This window comes from Paramisgurnus dabryanus, chromosome 2, assembly GCF_030506205.2.
Source record: "Paramisgurnus dabryanus chromosome 2, PD_genome_1.1, whole genome shotgun sequence".
Lineage (NCBI taxonomy): Eukaryota > Metazoa > Chordata > Actinopteri > Cypriniformes > Cobitidae > Paramisgurnus > Paramisgurnus dabryanus.
This window is the reverse complement of record NC_133338.1, coordinates 15862326-15880701: the sequence shown is the minus strand read 5'-3', so window position 1 is coordinate 15880701 and position 18376 is coordinate 15862326. Positions and strand designations below refer to the sequence as shown.

General features: G+C 40.8%; 1 protein-coding gene across 1 annotated transcript in view; it reads right to left on the bottom strand.

The window, feature by feature from the left end:
• The window catches only part of LOC135783639 (uncharacterized), a 76281-nt gene that overhangs the window by 13450 nt on the left and 44455 nt on the right, over window positions 1-18376 (bottom strand). Inside the window, exon 6 of the mRNA XM_065294396.2 lies at window positions 949-1023. Within this exon, the coding sequence (XP_065150468.1) occupies window positions 949-1023 (75 nt within the window). The remainder of the gene's footprint in view (window positions 1-948; window positions 1024-18376) is intronic.

Genomic DNA, 18376 nt, shown 5'->3' with positions numbered 1-18376 from the left:
TACCTCAAAAAAACATTTAACCCTTAGAACTGCGTGGATTACCTCTGCAAAGGATGGATGCGCTTTTTTTGGTCTTCAAAGTCAGAAGTTGTTCCCTGATCCCGTTATCCCCAGTTTTCTACCGTTATAAGCTTGGAAGAGCAAAGACATTTACTAAAATAACTCTGAATGTGTTAGTCTGAAAGATGATGGACATATGTATCTTGTATTGCTGAGGGTCAGTAAATCATGGTAGAGTTCTCAACAGACCTGAAAATTACAACCCGACCAGTGGCTTTTAAAGCCCGGCACCAAATGTTACCAGACACATCAATATGAAATCTGCCCGGACCTGGCCCGCAACCTGACGCCGCTGCCCCCCCCTCTTTTTATTTCTACTCATACACGTATTATCATGACCAGCAGACGGGAATTCAAATCAACCTTTAATGTTCACGCCTTTTAACAATACAAACATCTGAAACAATTATCTTTAAATATATAAATATGATATATAAATATGCCTTAAATAAAAATCACACAATAATAAATAAAAAGAAGTCAAACATGTACCCAGCCAGCAGCTACCCCTCCTGTAGTAGCGACAGTGAATTCACCTGCGGCAAGTTTACTTTTCTCCAACTCCATCTTCTACTCCAGGGCGAAAGGCGTGCATGCAGCAGTGTCAGGTCTTCCCCCACCCCTCTTCATGATGCACGTTGCACGAAGCAGCCAGACTTTCATTACGATAAACAGCAGCAATGATTAATAAAAACAAATTTTTCCAATGAGCGGAAAAGATTAACCCCGAGGTCTGACTTGAGTCATTTGCTTATATTTTTGACCCAAACCCCCGACTTGACCTGTTGAGAACTCTAAATCATGGGGTAATTCTGATATTTGGCTGGAGTATCGCTTTAATAATTTTAGCACTATAACAAGCTAAATGTTTTGTGTGTGAATACCAACCAGATTTGATGTGAGACTCACGTCCTCCACTACTTCATAAATACAAATTCCAATTATAGAACTGTCTGACCATATCTGTAATGTAAATTAGATATAGTTAGTGTATAGCAGAATATTTTCGTACCAAGTGTAAAATTGTTAGATAAAATATGAAGTACAGAGTTAATGTTTCATCACAGAGTCCTACTGAAATGTAAACAAAACTGTAAAGGTTCCCATCCTGTGATGGCCGTAGCCAGGGTTTGAAAATGATCCAGGTCCAGGGTGGGGTGTTAAGAGTTAAAGTGCCCACCCTGCTGAAAAAAACAGCATCAAACCAGCATGGACCAGCATGGGAATTATGCTGGTCTATGCTGGTTTAGCTGGTGGTCACCAGCATACCAGCACCAAAACACAACATATGCTGGTATGACCAGCATGTAAAGCTGGTGCTACTGCTGGTTTAGCTGGTGCTAATGCTGGTTTAGCTGGTGCTAATGCTGGTGCTGATGCTGGTTTAGCTGGTGTTCACTAGCAAACCAGCACCAAAACACAACATATGCTGGTCTTGCTGGTATGCTGGTTTTTTCAGCAGGGCATATTGTGAAAAACTCACTTTTTCTGGGTTTTGTGGTGTTATTTTGTGTCTCTGGTGCTTCCACACGCATACAAACTTGGAAAAAAATCCATCCATGCTGTTTTGAGTGAGAACCAGGTTTCTGAATGTCCTCTGCCTTGAGTCTCAGATTGCACGGTTTCAAACTCAGCTCCGTTGTGACGTAACTAGCCTTGTTGTCATATTCCATTTAAATTTCCCGCCCACCACCCCACTCGCAGGTCTCCACCCACCAGGAAACTAGAGAGCAAAGAGCAGTCACTTCGCTGATATCCTCTACTGTTATCATGGCTCACGGAAATAACAGCGCTATTTGGATATTATGGATTATACTTTGTTTAAAAACAAAGTTTTAACGCGTGTTTATTGGAAACTATAGTGTAATCTCATATACAGTTTGTTACGACGTAAATAGTCCTCAGATTGTAGGCGATATTATTTTCTATTTCAAGACGTTCATGCGGAATCGGATGTAAACAAAAGACTATATATCTATATTTCACAGATTATACGCATTTGTGGACAAAAATTGTCATTGGATGTATTTTATTGGACTTTCATGGATTACTCACACATCTGAAACAGACTGGATTCGATTCGCGATCGTTATATCAACACAAAAGTTTATTATATACACAAAAGTCACGTTTATATTTTGCATGTTGTCATCTGGACTTCTGTCACAAAATACTACATTTATGATGCTAGAGCATCTGGATCTCAAAACAGAGACCATACACTGATGCTAAACCTATAAGGTTTATACCTTTTAAAAGATGTATAGTAATGTTAATATATTATTAATATTTGTAGACAATAGGCTATATAGATATTGTTAGCATAGTAAACTGACATCATCCCACCCACGAATTGGCACACGTCGAGTGGGTGAACTTGTGTGTGTGCATGTGTTTTAGCAGTCATTTGCAATTGAGAACGACAAGGTGGCTAACCGCTATGATAGTTAGTTTGCAGCGTGGTTTCTCCTGCAAAGCCAGTGACCAGTTACCGTAGTTTTCGAAAGTTAAAAGAAATATTTAACTACTTTAGTTTACAATTCTACATGAACTTACTAAGTAATATTGTTTTGCCAAACTAACCAGCCTTACCGACCCGGTTTTTCCGACAAGGCTAACATACCCCCAAGTCTCTTAACACTTTCCCAAGACGGCGGACCTCCCGCTAGCTTCTAGCAATTAGCATGCTGTCCACAAGCAGTATACATCCCCCACTGTGTATTAATTTCTGTAATTTGCGAAAATAATTGCGTTTGAAAATGTTTTATAGGGGGAATATGTTAGCATTGTCCAGGGAAAGCGAGTGTATTGTTGAGACTGCTACATCACAATTTACTCTGGAATCATTATGTGTCATGAGTTTCTTGTCATGGAGTGTACTTATTAGTGATACTTTTATGCTTGATTTATCTGTTGGCAATACATAAACCGTTAATAATAATATATATAAAACTAATAATACAGTCTGTACTGCTCGTGATACCATTGCGCATGCGCACATGACGCTAGTAGTGGGGCGTGGCCAAAGGAGCAGCAGCTCATAAATATGTAATGACCACCTCAAAACTAGACCTGTTCGAGTCGTGACTCACTCGGATCTTTAACCCAGATCTTTAAATTAACTCACGAGTCGCGAGTCTCTAGTGTCATTAACCTGGATCAGTTGAGTCCTACTACAATTCAATGTAAAACCATAAACAGCGCCACCACACACACAAACCTCTTTCAACATTATTGATGAGACTTCACTCGCACTACAGATCCACTCGTAACCGGCTGATCTGCATGAGAACTGACCCGAGATTCTCACTCAGAGCCGGAAACATTGCAAACTCGAGAGACCTGCGGATCCGCGTGAGCCGCAAATTGACCCGAGATTCTCACTCAGAGCCGGAAACATTGCAAACTCGAGAGACCTGTGGATCCGCGTGAGCCGCGAACTGACCCGAGATTCTCACTCAGAGCCGGAAAAAATGCGGACTCGAGAGACATGTGAATCTGCTCTGACTGGAGAGTCTCTCAACTCGTAACCGGCTGATCCGTAACCGACTGATCCGTAAACAGCTGATCCGCCGGCTGATCCGTAACCGGCTGATCTGCGCGAACTGTCTATCATTCTCCGGCTCTGGGGGCTACATAAGCAGGACAGTTTTTTTCTATATTTTCTCTATATTATTATGCTATTGTTATTAGGCTTCTTTTTTAAATGGTCGACCATACACACCAAACCTAAAACCTATAAGCATGTTATTTCAGAAGTGAAAGGCTTTTGTTATGGATTTGCTTTTGAGGAGACTTCAGTTGCTCTATAGATCCACTGTAGAGCGAGTCTCATGTCCATGGTCTGCGAGTCTGCAATGTTTCCGGCTCTGAGAATCTCGAGTCGCGTGGATCAGCTGGTTACAACTGGGTCTGTACTGAGTTTCCTTGGCAGTTTAGCAATACTGACTCAAGTGACTCACACAACCCGGATCACTTTAGTGATCACTTTTTTTCCTTAAAAGGAATCGAGTTTGGCCTACTCAAAACGGCACAATCTGAAATGCACTGAAACAGAGGCTACTAGAGATGGGTAACAATCTTTTCCTACAAGCTATTTCGAGCAAACAACTTTTGAAACATGCTTTATGGAACTCTTACACCTATTTAACTTGTGGAAAAGCAGTCATAAGATGGGCACTTTAAACAAATGTTATGCCGTGTGAAAAAAGTGCACTAAAATACACTTTTTCAAAATATACTTAGTAAATGTACTATTTTCGCACATTAATTCTGTACCTTTAGCAATATACCATATTTGTCTTTAGTATTTCTTAAGATCAACTTAAGAACATTTAAGTGTACTGTACACAACTGTGTTATTTTGACACCATTTATTTTAATACATTTAATCTATTTAACTCTTTTCCCACCGGCATTTTAAAAAAAAATGGCCAGCCAGTGGCAGCATTTTTAGAAATTTTCACAAAAGTTTGTGTTCTATAAGTTGGGTAAGAGTGCCAATTCTTGTGCTTGTTGATAATAGCGGAATATGGATTGTCCTAAAAACTCTTCATTGGCAGAGAAGAGCTTTCTCTTAATAGATGAGATGTCAATGGTGGGGAAAGAGTTAAGCATTACTGGAATTAAGTATTCTTTTTCAGGGGCACTGAAGTACTACTAAAGTAGAATTTTACTTTCAATAAGTATATTTGAAGCATTACTTTACAACTTTATATAACTCTTAAATGTACTTGCTAGTGTAGAGAACAGCGTACAACAAAGCATCCTAGACCTGGCTCGGGCCTTGCTATGAGACTGAAACAGAGCATCCAACTTCTGAGTCTCCCTCTGAGAGAGACAATAAAAGATCACTAAAAAACCAAAAAAGTTTCTGAATATCTCCTTGAAATTTTACAGCTTTTCGTTCTGAGATTGACTGAACCATATCGACCACAAGTTCTGAGTTACTGAGTTACCACATTCCAAGCTTCATGTCCAGAAAGGCAATAACCCACGTCTGCAACCAAGTGAAGCTCAGATAAGCAAACCTTCACTTCAAGGTACCTTCATCTGCATGTTTCAGATTGTTAAGGACCTTCTGCAATAGCTACAGGGCCGCATCTGCGTGTTCCAGATCACTAGGATCCCCTCTGTGCTTCAGGAGACCAGCATTTCACAGCATTTGTGTTCAAGGCTGTTAAACTAAACCTGACTCTTTCCCATTTTCAACACAGAAAAGCCTGATCTGTGGCAGATGTGCCACCACCGGACCGCTCATTCAACCGCACAGAAGGTAAATATCACAAAACCAAACCTCTTTCCTGAAACCTTGACATTGGTGGCACATTGGAGATGTTTCTCAATATTGCATAACTCATTTTTGATTGTTTAACAGATAATTCTTTAATTATTTGTGTTATGAGAAATAAGATTGTCACTTGAAACATTCTGCCGTAAATTCAACTCAACTTATTTTCAATTCTTTGCAAATCTTTTTCTATGCTTTAGTATTTGAGTATCATTTAGGAGTGTTTTTAGTTATTATTGTTTATTATTTGATACTCCTTGTGTTGATAATATAGTTCTACAAAATAAAGGGTTCTACAAGCTGGTCAGAATCTCACAAAATCCTTCAGATAAATTAGATGACAAACTCAATTGACATATATTCTTATTTGATGACTGATCTATTTAGATCATTCTTATTGTTAAAGTGAAGTTATTAAGCTGGTGCTAAGGAAGTAGTTAAAGGATGGAGGGGTCATCTGAAACACACTTAATTAGTTATCTAGCTCTTTAGGTCATGAATCAGTGTATCATGTTTACAGGCTTGGACACTGGTAAAGGACTCAGGCGCACTATACATTGGGACACTTAATGACTATTGTCCATTGATGTGACTATTAAAGCACACTGTGAAACAGTGATGGGAGAAACTAAGCTTTCTGAAGCTTTGAAATCATTAAATGCCAATTAAATGTAGTGTTATTGGGATGTATCAGGTGTTAATTTTTAATAAAGTTTATCATTTAGATCCTAGTGAAATAATATCTGACAACAAATGCAATGAGTTTGCAACCTTTTTCTTTAAGAAGATCAGTAATATCAGAATGGCAATTACAACCTCAGAAATAACAACAACCTCAGAAATAAGCCATTCTCTTGGAATTTGACATAATTGATTATAAAACTGTAAAGAATTTGAATGTTCACTTAGGTCTTAAACTCTACGAATACTTTTATTTCTGATCCAACGTGCAGCTAACATACATGCAAGCAGTAAACATGAGAGACTTCCGTGTGCGTTCTACGTCAACCCCCATAACGTGCATACGTCAGTAGAGATGTAGCAGAATGCCCTTAAAGGTATATGAGCACATTATGTGACATCTCCCCTTTTAAGTTTCCCTTTTCTGAGGACAAACAGTAATGCAAAACAAATCCTAACTGTTCCTATAACCAAACATTCAAAAGGTATAGCTTTTAGGTATAGGTTTGATTAAACAGTAAGTCACTTGTTTCTGTTGACTTAACTCATCAGACATAACACTACGCATCATATTAACAACATTAGAACATCAGCTCTCTTCACAGGATCCTTGAAAATTTTCCTTAATGTCCCTCTAGTCCACCCCACAGTCCCTGGCTAAACATATAAACACAATAGCCACATTTTCACAGTGAACCTGTGGTATATATATATTTTTATAAATTCAACCTTTCGACAGGTTTACTTAGTCTACCAGACCGGGTATGGAACAGTCCAGTCTGGGTTTCTGGCGTTTTGATACTGAGGTTTGGTGATGTAGTATCAGGTGAGACCACAAGGTCGGGCTGCTGTATTGTAGCTTCCCGCTGTAGTCCATCTGAGGCTAGAGGGAGTGTGGTCTCAGCCGCTGAAGAAACATGCTGCAAGTGACGCTGGTTGCATCTCAGGGTTGCTCCCTGGGGTGTTTCAATGACAAGGGAGCGTGGTGTGACGCTGTCTCCTGAGACAACGGCAGGTGTTTTCCAGGCTTTCTGATGGTCCAGCTTCATGAGGACAGGATCAGCAGGCTTTAAAGGCAGCAAAGGCCTAGTTCCGTGGCACTGATTAAAGTAGAATGCTTGTTTTCCCTTTTCCAAAGCGTCCTTACGTCTGACAGTTTCCAGATCAGGCCATTGGGGTTTTAAATTTACCTCCAATGCTGGGAGGGTTGTTTTTATCTTTTGACCCATGAGTAACTCTGCCGGGCTCACCCCTGTGGAGGTGCAAGGCGTTGACCGAAAGCACATGAGGGCGAGCAGAGGGTCTTTCTGCTTCAAAATTCTTTTAGCAGTTTGAACACCTCTCTCTGCATGTCCATTCCATTGAGGGTTGTGTGGACTTGAGGTGATGTGTGTGAAGTCGAACTCTTTTGCAAAGTCTTTAAATTCCTGGCATGAAAATTGGGGCCCATTGTCGGACACGACCTCATCTGGACAACCAAATCTAGCAAACACGGCCTTTAATTTCAAGATTATCTGTGAAGCAGTGGTTGTTCGCAGGTGAAATATTTCCAGGAACCGGGAAAAGTAGTCTGACACAACAAGGTAAGTGTGTTTGTTATGATCGCACAGGTCCATTGCGAGTCTCTTCCAAGGCTGGTCCGGTAGAGGGGTAGAGATGAGAGGTTCTTTCCGCTGGCTGGGTTTTATCTCACGGCATACCTGACATGATTGGACTTTTTGTTGAATTTCTGATGAAATGCTGGGCCACCATACCGACGCATGGGCTCGCTCTCTACACTTAGTCAAACCCTGGTGCCCGTCATGTATTCGGTTCAGGATGTCTGTTCTTACCACATCTGGAATCACCATACGGCTGCCTCTGATGATAATTCCATCGCATTCAGATAATTCAGCTTTCATGGGAAAAAACTGTGAAACTGTGAACTCTGATTGCTGCTGGTACTTGGCCTATGTACTCTGGCCACCCTGACTTTATGTACTGCAACACCAATTGTAGGTTACAGTCGGCTGCTGTAGCTGCCTTTATGGCCTCAAGTCTATGTGGAGTTGTAGGCATGGTGTCCACGACGGCTGCTATGTAGCACGCTACATCTGAATGAGTGTCAGTCTCTTGTTCCAGACACTGTAGTGGACTCCGTGAGAGTGTGTCGGCTACTGTTAGGGTCTTTCCTGGTGCATATTCAGCCATTGGTTTAAATCTCATAAGTCTCATGAGTAGTCTTTGGCACCGTATTGGCACGTTATCCAGGTCTTTCTGATTCATGAGTGGCACCAGGTTTCCATTACCCTTCATGTAGCTGCAGCAATACCCCACCAATGCCATAACTACTGGTGTCAGCTGAGACCGCCGTGGGGCGATTCACATGGTAGAACTTCAGAACTGGAGAAGTGGACAGGATGTCTTTGATCCGCTGGAATGCCTCCTGCTGAGGGTGGTCCCACGTCCATACTGACTTGGACCTTAACAGATCGTATAGAGGCTGACCCACCGTTGACAGATTGGGAATGTATTTCCCTAAGTAATTAAACATGCCTAGAATATGCTTTAAGTCATGCACATTCTGTGGTGGTGGTAGCTCGTGGATTGCCTTGACTTTGTCAGGGTCAGGTCTCACACCTGATTTGTCAATGACTTGTCCCAAAAAGTGAAGCTTATTTTGTCTGAACTTAAATTTTTCTTTGTTCAGCTTCCGACCGGCTGACTCTATTCTCTCCAACACCATGCTGAGACGCTTGTCGTGCTGCTCTGGAGTATCTCCATATACCAAAATGTCGTCCATAAAGATAGCCACGCCTTCCAGGCCGTTGAGGGTCTCAGTCATTTTCCGTTGGAATATTTCAGGGGCGTTAGTAATTCCAAATGGGAGACGTTTGAAGGTGAATCTCCCAAAGGGTGTTATAAAGGTGGTCAGCTTGGTGCTTTCAGGGTGTAGAGGTATTTGCCAAAACCCGGAGGCGGAATCCAGTGATGTAAACATGGTCGCGCCACTGAGTTTAGCTGTAATTTCTTCAGCAGTTGGAAGGATGCGCACCTTCCCATTTTTCCTTGGAACTGGCACCATAGGCGCACACCAGTCAGTGGGCTCGGTCACAGGCTCAATCACCTCATTTTCCTCCATGCGTTGTAATTCCTCTTTCACTTTTTGCAGAAGAGGCAACGGGACGCGACGATCAGTGTGCACTGCGTATGGCTCAGCATCACCTCTCAACAGGATTTTAACAGGTTCGGTTTTGAGTGTTCCGTGCTCACCGAATGTTTTGTGGACTTCATGAACACGTTTCACCAGCAGATTATTTGCATTTTGGCCGCTGATGACATACACTGGAAATGTATATGGCTTTTTTATACTTAGTGTTGGCTTGAAACATTCCTAAACAGTCCAACTGACCCCCTGGGCTGCACAGTGTAACATTTGAGGGCTTCAATTCCTTCTCTGGAATTAGTTTGGTAAAAGTCTCTTCACCCATTATGTTTGTGTCTGCACCCGTGTCAATTTTAAATTTCACCTGTGTTGTTCCAATTCCAAGCTCTATCCTCCATTGTTCATCAATTTTGTTTGTATTTGTGACTGCACCCAGGAAGTATGGTGTTTGTGAAACCGTCTCTGTCTCTGTCACTTCTCTGACTGATTTGCTGTAACATTTCTTTTCCTAGTGACCCACCTTTTTACATTTGTTGCATGTAGAGTTCAAGGCTGGGCACCTTTCCGGTTCTATGTGTCTCAATATTCCACATTTTCCGCATTTTGGGTCTCTATAATCACTTTCTCTCTTTTTAGGTTTCCACTTGGGCTTTCCTTTGCCTAGTCCTCTTCCGCGGATTTCCTGTACCGCTGCACGTGACTCACCCTGCAGGTGAACTTGGACTGCGACCTCCTCAGACTGGCGAACAGTTGTAATGGTTTGGGTAAGTGTTAGATCAGCCATTAGTTGCAATCTACGTGACAGGTCTTTGTCTAAAATGCCCACAACAATACGGTCACGGATGTGTTCTTCTCTATTGACACCAAAGTGACAATGTTTTGATAACTCGTTCAGGGCTCTGATACATATTTCAGCTTTCTCACCGGGTCTCTGTGATCTCTGGTGAAAACAGGCACGCTCGTGAATCACATTGCGTTTAGGATAGAAGTATGCGTCGTATTTTCCCAACACAACGTCGATATTCTTCTCATCTGCCGCCGTTTCAAAGGTGAAAGACTTAAAAATATTTTCAGCTTCAGGCCCCATGGCATAAATTAGCGAACTGACCTGAACTTCGCCGTCTTCTTTATTCAGTTTTGTGGCCAGCCGAAATTTTCGTTTGGGCGATCAAAAGCGATTAAACTTGGCCATCATTCGAAGAAGCAATGTGTCCGTCAAACGCTTCTGACACCATGTAAAGAATTCGAATGTCTACTCGAGTCTTAAACTCTACGAATACTTTTATTTCTGATCCAACGTGCAGCTAACATACATGCAAGCAGTAAACATGAGAGACTTCCGTGTGCGTTCTACGTCAACCCCCATAACGTGCATACGTCAGAAGAGACGTAGCAGAATGCCCTTAAAGTTATATGAGCACATTATGTGACAAAAACCTCGGAAGAAAAACTGTACAACATCTTAAAGCATCAACTTTCAGCCTTGACACGCTCCCCACATCCTTTCTTTAAAATACTTAACTGTTTAGAAACTGATCTCTTAAAAATAATAAATACATCTCTGATCAAAGGCACTTTTCAAGAGTCCCTAAAAACAGCAGTTGTTAAGTATCTCCAAAAAAAGAGTAACCTAGATAAAACCATACTTGGCAACTACAGACCAATCTTAAATCTTCCTTTTATAGGCAAGATCATTGAAAAGGTTGAACAAATTCTTAAACTCAAATGGCTATCTGGACAATTTTCAGTCTGGTCTGCCTTTGACAACAGATCACACAATAACACAGGTAACCATAAATCTGAGTGGACATCCATGACATGTGGAGTCCAACAGGGCTCAATTCTTGCACCGCTTCTGTTTAATTGTATATGCTCCCAATTGGTCAAATAATGAAAAAGAACCAAATTGCTTAACACAGCTATGCAGATGACACCCAGATATACTTATCCCACCCAATGACTACAGCCCTATTGACTCTCTATGTAAGTGCATTGATAAAATAACCAGTTGAATGCATCAAAACTTCCTCCAGTTAAAGTGACACTACACTTTTGTTGAAAATATGCTCATTTTCCAGCTCCCCTAGAGTTAAACATTTGATGCTTAACGTTTTGAAATCCATTCACCTGATTTCCGAGTCTGGCACTAGCACTTTTAGCATAGCTTAACACAATCCATTGAATCTGATTAGACCATTAGCATCGTGCTAAAAAATAACCATAGAGTTTTAATATTTTTCCAATTTAAAACTTGACTCTTCTGTAGTTACATTGTGTACTAAGACAGACAGAAAATTAAAAGTTGGTATATTCTAGGCAGATATGGCTAGAAACTATACTCTCAAACTGACATAATAATCAAGGACTTTGCTGATGTAACATGGCTGCAGCAGGCATAGTGATATTACTAGGGTGGCCATTCGTGCCAGTTCAGCCGGACACGTCCCGAACATGTTTTCGGGTGCGTTCTCCGGAAGTCGAGTTGCTCGACAGCAAACGCCATCGAGGTTCACACATTTCAGTTAAAATAAATTAGAAAATTAAGATTTATTTATTTTAAGACATACAATCATTGTATTTTGAAACTGAATATCTGGGCTATACAATAGGCAGGGGTGTAGTACAACCTCAAGAAGCCAAAGTTGGAGCCATTCAGAACTGGCCTAGGCCACAACCAAAAGACAGGTAAAGTCCTTCCTTGGCCTAGCTAATTATTATAGGAGATTTGTGCCTAACTTTTCAAGTCTGGTTGCACCCATTACAGAGCTAACCACTAACAGACACTCCAGAATGGTAAGGTGGAGCAAAGAGGCAGAGGAGGCTTTCTGGAAGTTAAAGAGGATGTTGTGCTCCAGAACGATTTTGAAATCCCCAGACTTCACAAAAGAATTCCTGGTGCAGACTGATGCCTCTGAGGTGAGTCTAGGAGCAGTCCTTTTTCAAACCCATAAAGGCGAGGAACATCCTGTGCTCTACATCAGTAGAAAAATTATGCCACAATTGAGAAAGAGTGCTTAGCTATTAAATGGGCACTAGAGGCACTCAAGTACTATCTATTGGGGAGGAAATTTGTATTAATGACAGACCATGCATGCACCAGTACAATGGATGGCCGAGAATAAAGAGAGCAATGGCAGAATAACTAGATGGTTTTTAAGTCTGCAAGCCTTTAACTTCTCTGTTGTCCACAGGCCTGGACGATGCCATGGAAATGCTGATGCCCTCTCGCAAGGATGCCCTCTTCACAGTGGCCTGCCAACCAAGAGCCTCAGAGCAGTGGAGGGGGGTATGTGACATCATGAGAGTGTGTGTTCTAGAGGGCAGATACATTGCCCTCAGATGGCTGGAGCAAGACGGCTGTCTGTTAAAGACTACAAATCCCAGACTGCCTGAGAGTACAGCTGCAGCTAATAAGACCAACAGCAGTCCCTAATAGTGGGTGTGAGAAACTGTTGAGTGTGTTTTTGGCTTGGAGAAGGACATGTACCTTTGTAAAATAAAGAAGACTAAGTTACTTTATAGCTGAAGAGATTTAAGTTGTAAACCCTTTTGTTAATTATTAAACACACCTGCATATTGAAGAGACCGTTGAAGTGGTGTTTTCTTGGAACTGGCACAAGCTAAAAGATCATGAACCTCTCATGCTGTCACAATATATAATATATATATGATTAATTATATGTATTTGCATTTGAGCTAAATCAACAATTCCCCGAATTGGAATAGTGATAATCAATAATTTCCCTTAACTGGGTGGTGGAGAAAATATCAACATTAATAATTGTAATTATTAATGAATAAGTTATCATTATCAAAATGATGATTGGTTGTTTTAAACAACACTATTCCGTAACCCCTCCATTCGCTACAGTAGTTTCATTCTTACCTTATAAATATAACGGTTGCATTTCTGAAATTGAACCCGAAATATTAAACCTTGATGACGTATGTGCTCGACCAACGCGACTTCCGGAGAACGCACCTGAAAACATGTTCGGGACGTGTCCGGCGGAACTTGCATGAATGGCCACCCTAGATATTACGCAGCAGCTGAAAATAGTTCCCTTGGTTACTTTCAATGGCAGGGGACTATTTCCGGGCAGTGCGTAATATCACTACTTACATTTAGAATTGATTTTAAAGTATTATTACTTGTTTATCAATCACTTCATGGCATAGGACCGAAAAACATTACAGATATGCTAATTGATTATAAACCTAACACATCATTAGGATTAGGTCAGTTAGAAATTCCAAGGGTTCACTTAAAACAAGGTGATTTAGCTTTTAGCTATTATCCTACATGTAGCTGGAAACAGCTTCCAGAAAAGATCAGATGTGCTTCAACATTAGATACTGTTTTATTATTTTTAACATATTTTTAACTGTTTTAATAAAATCACATTTATTGTCTTTTAATTGTTTGTTATTTTACATTCTCATGTGTCTTTTATATTTTGATTTTAAATGACTTTTGTTTTTTTCCTTTTAGATTTTTTTCTCATCTCTATAAAGCACTTTGAATATCTCGGTGTATGAAATGTGCTATACAAATAAACTTGCCTTGCCTACATTGCCTACACTTCACAATATTGTTTTCCAAATTTTAAAAATGTTCCTTAACAATCGACCTTGGTATTTTTGTTTCACTCAATTTAAAATAAACTTCAAAATTATCCACTTCCCCCCCAAACTTACAGTAATAGCCCTCATCAGGCCTTGGCCTGTTTGTCTTAAAGTAAAATCTGGCGTGATTTCACCTCAGGTGATTATGAGTCATCCTGAAAAAAGCACTGATTATAGATCAGTACAAACACAATTGGCACACTTTTAATAACATTCATATTGAAACTGACCCAAAACTTAGACACAAAAGTTGTGTTTTTCACATGTGCAATCCAAATTGTGTTTCTGGATCAAATAGTCAGAATCAGAATCAGTTTATTTGGCCAAGTATACTTACATATACAAGGAATTTGTTTCCGGTAGATTGTAAATACTCCCTATACTTTAACATTTAAACGTATAAATAAAATAGTAGAACACCCAATATACAGAACAATAATGATAAGACACAAACTGTACAAAATAGACAACAATATACATATAGGCACATGTCACCCTATTAACATAATATACAAATAAGATATACAAGTATACAGTAAGTATGTATGTATGTAATGAGTGCAAGATGTATATAGGATTATAAGTTTTTATTTTTATTTATTTATTTATATAGGATTATAAGTATGTACTGTGGTGAATGGACATAGAGCGGCTGACGCCACTTAGCTGCAGTTTAGTACAGTTATGGCAGAGGGAAAGAAGCTGTTCTTATGTCTGGTTGTTTTGATGCGCAGGGATCTGTAGCGCCTGCCAGAAGGGAGAAGAGGGTGTATGCTGGGTGTGTGCAGTCTTTAATGATGTTCTCTGCCCGCTTCCTGGTCCGACAAGTGTACAAGTCCTGTAGTGAGGGCAGGGAGACACCAATGATTTTTTCAGCTGTCCTAATAACGCGTTGTAATCTGTTTGTCCTGTTTTGTGGCTGCCCCAAACCAAACGGTGATGGATGTGCAGAGGATGGATTCAACTGCAGCAGTGTAGAAGATGGCCAGCAGTTCTTGTGGTAGGCCATACTTCCGCAACTGTCGTAGAAAGTACATCCTTTGCTGAGCCTTTTTAAGGATAGCGTTGGTGTTGGACTCCCACTTCAGATCCTGGGAGATGATGGAACCCAGGAACTTAAATGAGTCCACATTTGTCACTGGGATGTTGGATATTGTGAGGGGGGATAGCGCTGTGGGGTGCCTCCTAAAGTCCACCACCATCTCCACAGTCTTCACAGTGTTTAGCTCTAGGTTGTGTTGACTGCACCAGGGCACCAACTTACCAACCTCTTGACGATATGCGGTTTCATCACCATCCTGGATGAGCCCAATGATAGTGGTGTCATCTGCAAATTTTATAAGTTTGACAGTTGGGTCTATAGAGGTACAGTTGTTTGTGTAGAGTGAGAAGAGCAGTGGGGAAAGGACACACCCCTGTGGTGCACCAGTGCTGGTTGTCCGTGATCCAGATGTGACGCCTCTCAGCCGCACATGTTGACTTCGATTGGTCAAAAAGCTAGAGATCCACTGACAAATTGCAGGAGATACAGTAAGCTGAGAGAGTTTTGCATTGAGTATTCCAGGTATGATGGTGTTGAACGCCGAGCTGAAGTCCACAAACAGGATCCTGACGTAGGTCCCTGGCTGGTCGAGGTGTTGCAGGATGTAGTGAAGTCCCATGTTCACTGCATCCTCTACTGACCTGTTTGCCCTGTAGGCAAACTGCATGGGGTCCAGCTGATGACCTGTGATGTTCTTGAGGTGTTTCAGCACCAGGCGTTTAAAGGACTTCATGACGACTGAAGTCAAGGCCACTGGTCTATAGTCATTCAATCCAGTAATGGGGTATTTCTTGGGGACTGGGATGATGGTGGAGCTTTTGAAGCATAAGGGAACCTCACATAGCTTCAACGATCTATTAAATATTTGTGTGAAGATCGGAGCTAGCTGGACTGCACAGGCCCTGAGACAGGAGGGTGTCACACCATCAGGGCCTAGTGCTTTCCGGACATTTTGCCCCCGAAAGAGATGACAGACATCCTGTTCACATACGGTGAGTGTGGTTTGGGGGGCCAGGGATGGAGGAGAAATAGCCTGATGAATGGTGAAGGCTGTAGTTGGTCTGCAGTTGTTGAGTGAGGTGAGTGTTTCCCTCTCAAACCTGCAGTAGAAGTTATTCAGGTCATCAACAAGGCGTTTGTTAGCCTCAGGAATGGAGGATGTTCTTTTATAGCTGGTAATGTCTTGAAGGCCTCTCCATAATGCTGCAGAGTCCTTGTCTGAGAACCGTTTTTTCAGCTTTTCTGAGTATCTCCTTTGCATGGCGGAGTTGACTCAGTCTTGCAGTGAACCATGGTTTATTGTTATTGAAAATGCAAAAGGTCTTTGTTGATACACACACCCCTTCACAAAAGCTAATGTAGGATGTCACGGTGTCAGTGAGTTCGTTCAGGTCACCTGTGGCTTCCTCAAAAACACTCCAGTCTGTACAGTCAAAACAGTCCTGCAGCTTCTCCTTCGCTTCATTTGTCCACTTCTTCACTGTTTTAATTTCAGGCTTTGCAGATTTTAATTTTTGTTTATGGGTGGGAATGAGATGAATCAAGCAATGATCCGAGCGACCAAGAGCCGCGCGAGGGACAGAGTGATACAGTCCTTCTTAAGAACTGTATAGCAGTGATCTAATATATTTTTGTCTCGGGTAGGACAAATGTGCTGTTTGAATTTTGGTAATTCATGACTAAATTTAGCTCTATTGAAATCTCCCATAACAATGAGCAGTGAGTCCGGATATTTATGTTCTGAAAAGTGTATCTGATCAGCAAGAGTTTGCCAAGCATCACACACGTCGGCATGAGGTGGAATGTATACGGCGACCAAAATAAATGAAGAAAACTCCCGCGGTGAATAAAACGGCTTACAATCCAGGAAAAGTGATTCCAAATTTGAGCTGCAGTATTTACTGATAACTGAGACATCTGTACACCAACCTTCATTTATGTAGAAGCAGATTCCTCTACCTTTCGTCTTCCCTGATAGCTCTTTTTCGCGATCTGTGCGATATAATCAATTTTTTTTTTTTTTCAAGTCACAGAGCATCTGTGATTTTAGCTGCTCCATACCAGAGTGTTGTCTATATTTGTTTGCTACAGTGTATCTAACTTGTGAGTAGGGATGGGACGGTTAGAAAATTTCATATCATGATTATAGTGAACCAAGTTATCACGGTTATCAATATTATCATGGTTTTCTTAAATTGGGATGGAAATGTTCAAAAAGAACTGATACACACACTGAAAACATTTTAACAAGTTATTTTTGAAAATCAGCAAACAAAAAAAATACAATTAGCAGCTATATGCACTTTTTAAAGCATAAACATTAAATCAGGGGTGTCCAGACTTTTTTGTGTGGCAATCTACTTTTAAAATGATAAAGCTGACAAGACCTACCTGCTAAAAAACATTTTCTAACAAAACACTGTTACATTTTTTAATAACATTTTAAATGTATGAGGAGGACTATCTCTACGTTGAATTTAGGGCTGTCACCATTACTCCATTCTTTTTGAGGAGTTAAAAAAAATCCTTGAGTACATGCCGAGTACTCCTTATAGCGGAGATGCGGTTTTGATGAAATAAACTAGAAAATGACAACATTATCAGAAGCATCTCTTTCTCTCTCGTTCGGTTGGTCGATTGATCGTGCGCACATACACCGTACATGTGGATCAACTCCTGCATGTATGTGCATCCAAATTTCGGAAGTTAGACGACTCCGCTGCAGCGGGCAGGCATAAGATTTATAAAAACACACTTGAGAAGAAATGCGCAACAACTCAAAAAGACTTCTAAGACCATAATGCCAATTTGGCGCTTTGTTTTCCGAAGCTCGTGGAGGCGTGGAGCAGCATACACAGTTATTAACTTATATGCGATCTACCGGCATTGCATATGCAATCGACTGGTCATATTGGACACCCCTGCATTAAATGAACATTAACATGGAGCCCTGAGATGTATGAACCTGTTTTAATGAACAGTAGCTTAAATAAGAACATCAAATGCACACATAAGCAACGCATTAAAACACAGTGCACCTGTTACTGCCTTCCGCCACGCCTTCTCGTGCAAAAAACAATGTTGCATGTGCGCGCCTGCGTCAAGCTGATTCTGGCTGGACAGGATTTCCGCGAGTTTTCAAAATCACGGTAATCAAACACGGTTGTAATGATAATTACATTTTAAACGATAATACTTACCGTCAGGACATTTTATCATGGTTATTCGTGAAACCGGTTATCGTCCCATCCCTACTTTTGAGTAACATACTTCTATTTGCATGGTGTAAAGCACTGACGTATGTGGCTTTAAAACTCTACAAGGACGTGAATCAGGGTTCTTGCAGGTTTCACAGCAAGTTAAATTTAAGAAGTTTTTAAGACCTTTTAAGACCATTATGAGTAAAATTTAAGACCAACACGACACATTAATAGAAGCATTCAAATGATCTCAGAAATTCTTAAAACGTTTTATTTTTATTGATTCAGTTATAGAAAAATATAAAATGAACGCAGTTTTAAAACAGATAATC